This window comes from Volvox carteri (genome assembly GCF_000143455.1).
Source record: "Volvox carteri f. nagariensis unplaced genomic scaffold VOLCAscaffold_48, whole genome shotgun sequence".
NCBI classification, from domain to species: domain Eukaryota; kingdom Viridiplantae; phylum Chlorophyta; class Chlorophyceae; order Chlamydomonadales; family Volvocaceae; genus Volvox; species Volvox carteri.
The window spans coordinates 783581-784679 of record NW_003307591.1 but is presented as its reverse complement, the minus strand read 5'-3'; the positions used below and the strand labels follow the sequence as shown (position 1 = coordinate 784679).

General features: G+C 67.2%; 1 protein-coding gene across 1 annotated transcript in view; it reads left to right on the top strand.

Moving 5' to 3' along the window:
- Positions 1–1099, top strand: part of VOLCADRAFT_121383 (uncharacterized protein) — a gene marked incomplete at its 3' end in the record, with an annotated part of 6421 nt that overhangs the window by 3904 nt on the left and 1418 nt on the right. The window contains exons 5-7 of the mRNA XM_002955090.1: positions 57–172; positions 515–573; positions 884–1083. Of these exons, the coding sequence (XP_002955136.1) occupies positions 57–172; positions 515–573; positions 884–1083 (375 nt within the window). The remainder of the gene's footprint in view (positions 1–56; positions 173–514; positions 574–883; positions 1084–1099) is intronic.

Here is a 1099-nt window from a genome sequence, read left to right as displayed (position 1 = left end):
AGGGTGAGGGCGGTGAGGCTCCCTCTCAAAAGGGACTGTCCATGGACCCCGGACAGTGGGCGCGGCTGGCTCGTGAGCTGCCCCAGCTGCTGGCGGCGCAGCGGGCCGGGAATGCGGCGGCACCGGCGTGTCAGCTGTCCCGGACCCGGCTGGCTGCCATCAGCGAGTTCAGGTGGGGATGGCGTTGGGGAGGGCAGGCGAGGGGAGGGGAGGGGAGGGGAGGGGAGGGGAGGGGAGGGGAGGGGAGGAAGGGAAGGGGAGGGATGGGGAGGAAGGGAAGGGGAGGGATGGGATTGAGAAGAAGAGGGAGAAGAAGTTCGCGGCCTACGTAACACGCCGCTGGTGGCCGACGATTCCGCACCACCACATCCCCCGTTGCATCGTCTACCTGCAAACATCGGCGCTCCCAACACACACCCCGTTTTTGGCATCAGCTTCACTCGCTCGCGGTGTCGTGGTTCGTCTCTCCTCCCCCCCCATCTCCCGGCTGCCTCTGTTCACCCGCCTTCCGCAGGGGCAGCTGCTACCTGGGGCTCCGGGAGTACTATGAGAAGGACGGACAACTCCACCCTTGTGCGTTACCTGGCCATCCGGGTTGGGGGCGGGGTGATGATGAGGATGAAGATGATGAGGAGGAGGAGGGTTTGGAGGGGTACTGCTGCTACTGCTGCCGCTGCTGCTGTTGTTGTTGTTGTTGCTGTCCGGGTCGACTTCCCGTCACACCCGCCCTAATGGCCCTTTTGGCGCCAAAACCTCCCTCTTGTTCTTCTTCTTTTCTAGGGTGATTACTCTGTACCGCCGCCGCCTCTGTACCCCTCCTCCTCACCCTCCTTACCCCGCCTCCTCCTGCTGCGACGCGGCTGCTGCCATTTGACCCGATCAGCGAAGAAGGGCGTCAACTTGAGCCTGGCGGAGGCGGAGGCCCTCCTGGCGGCGGCACCCGACATCTCGGTCGCCGTCGGGGGGCTTGGGGAGCTGCTGCCGCCGCCGTCACCGCCGCCGCAGGAGGCGGTTGCGACGACGACGGCGGCGGCTGCGCCGCCGCCGCTGCCGCCTCCGCCGCAGGCCGCGGCCGCACCCCCGGTTGCCGCTGTCGGAG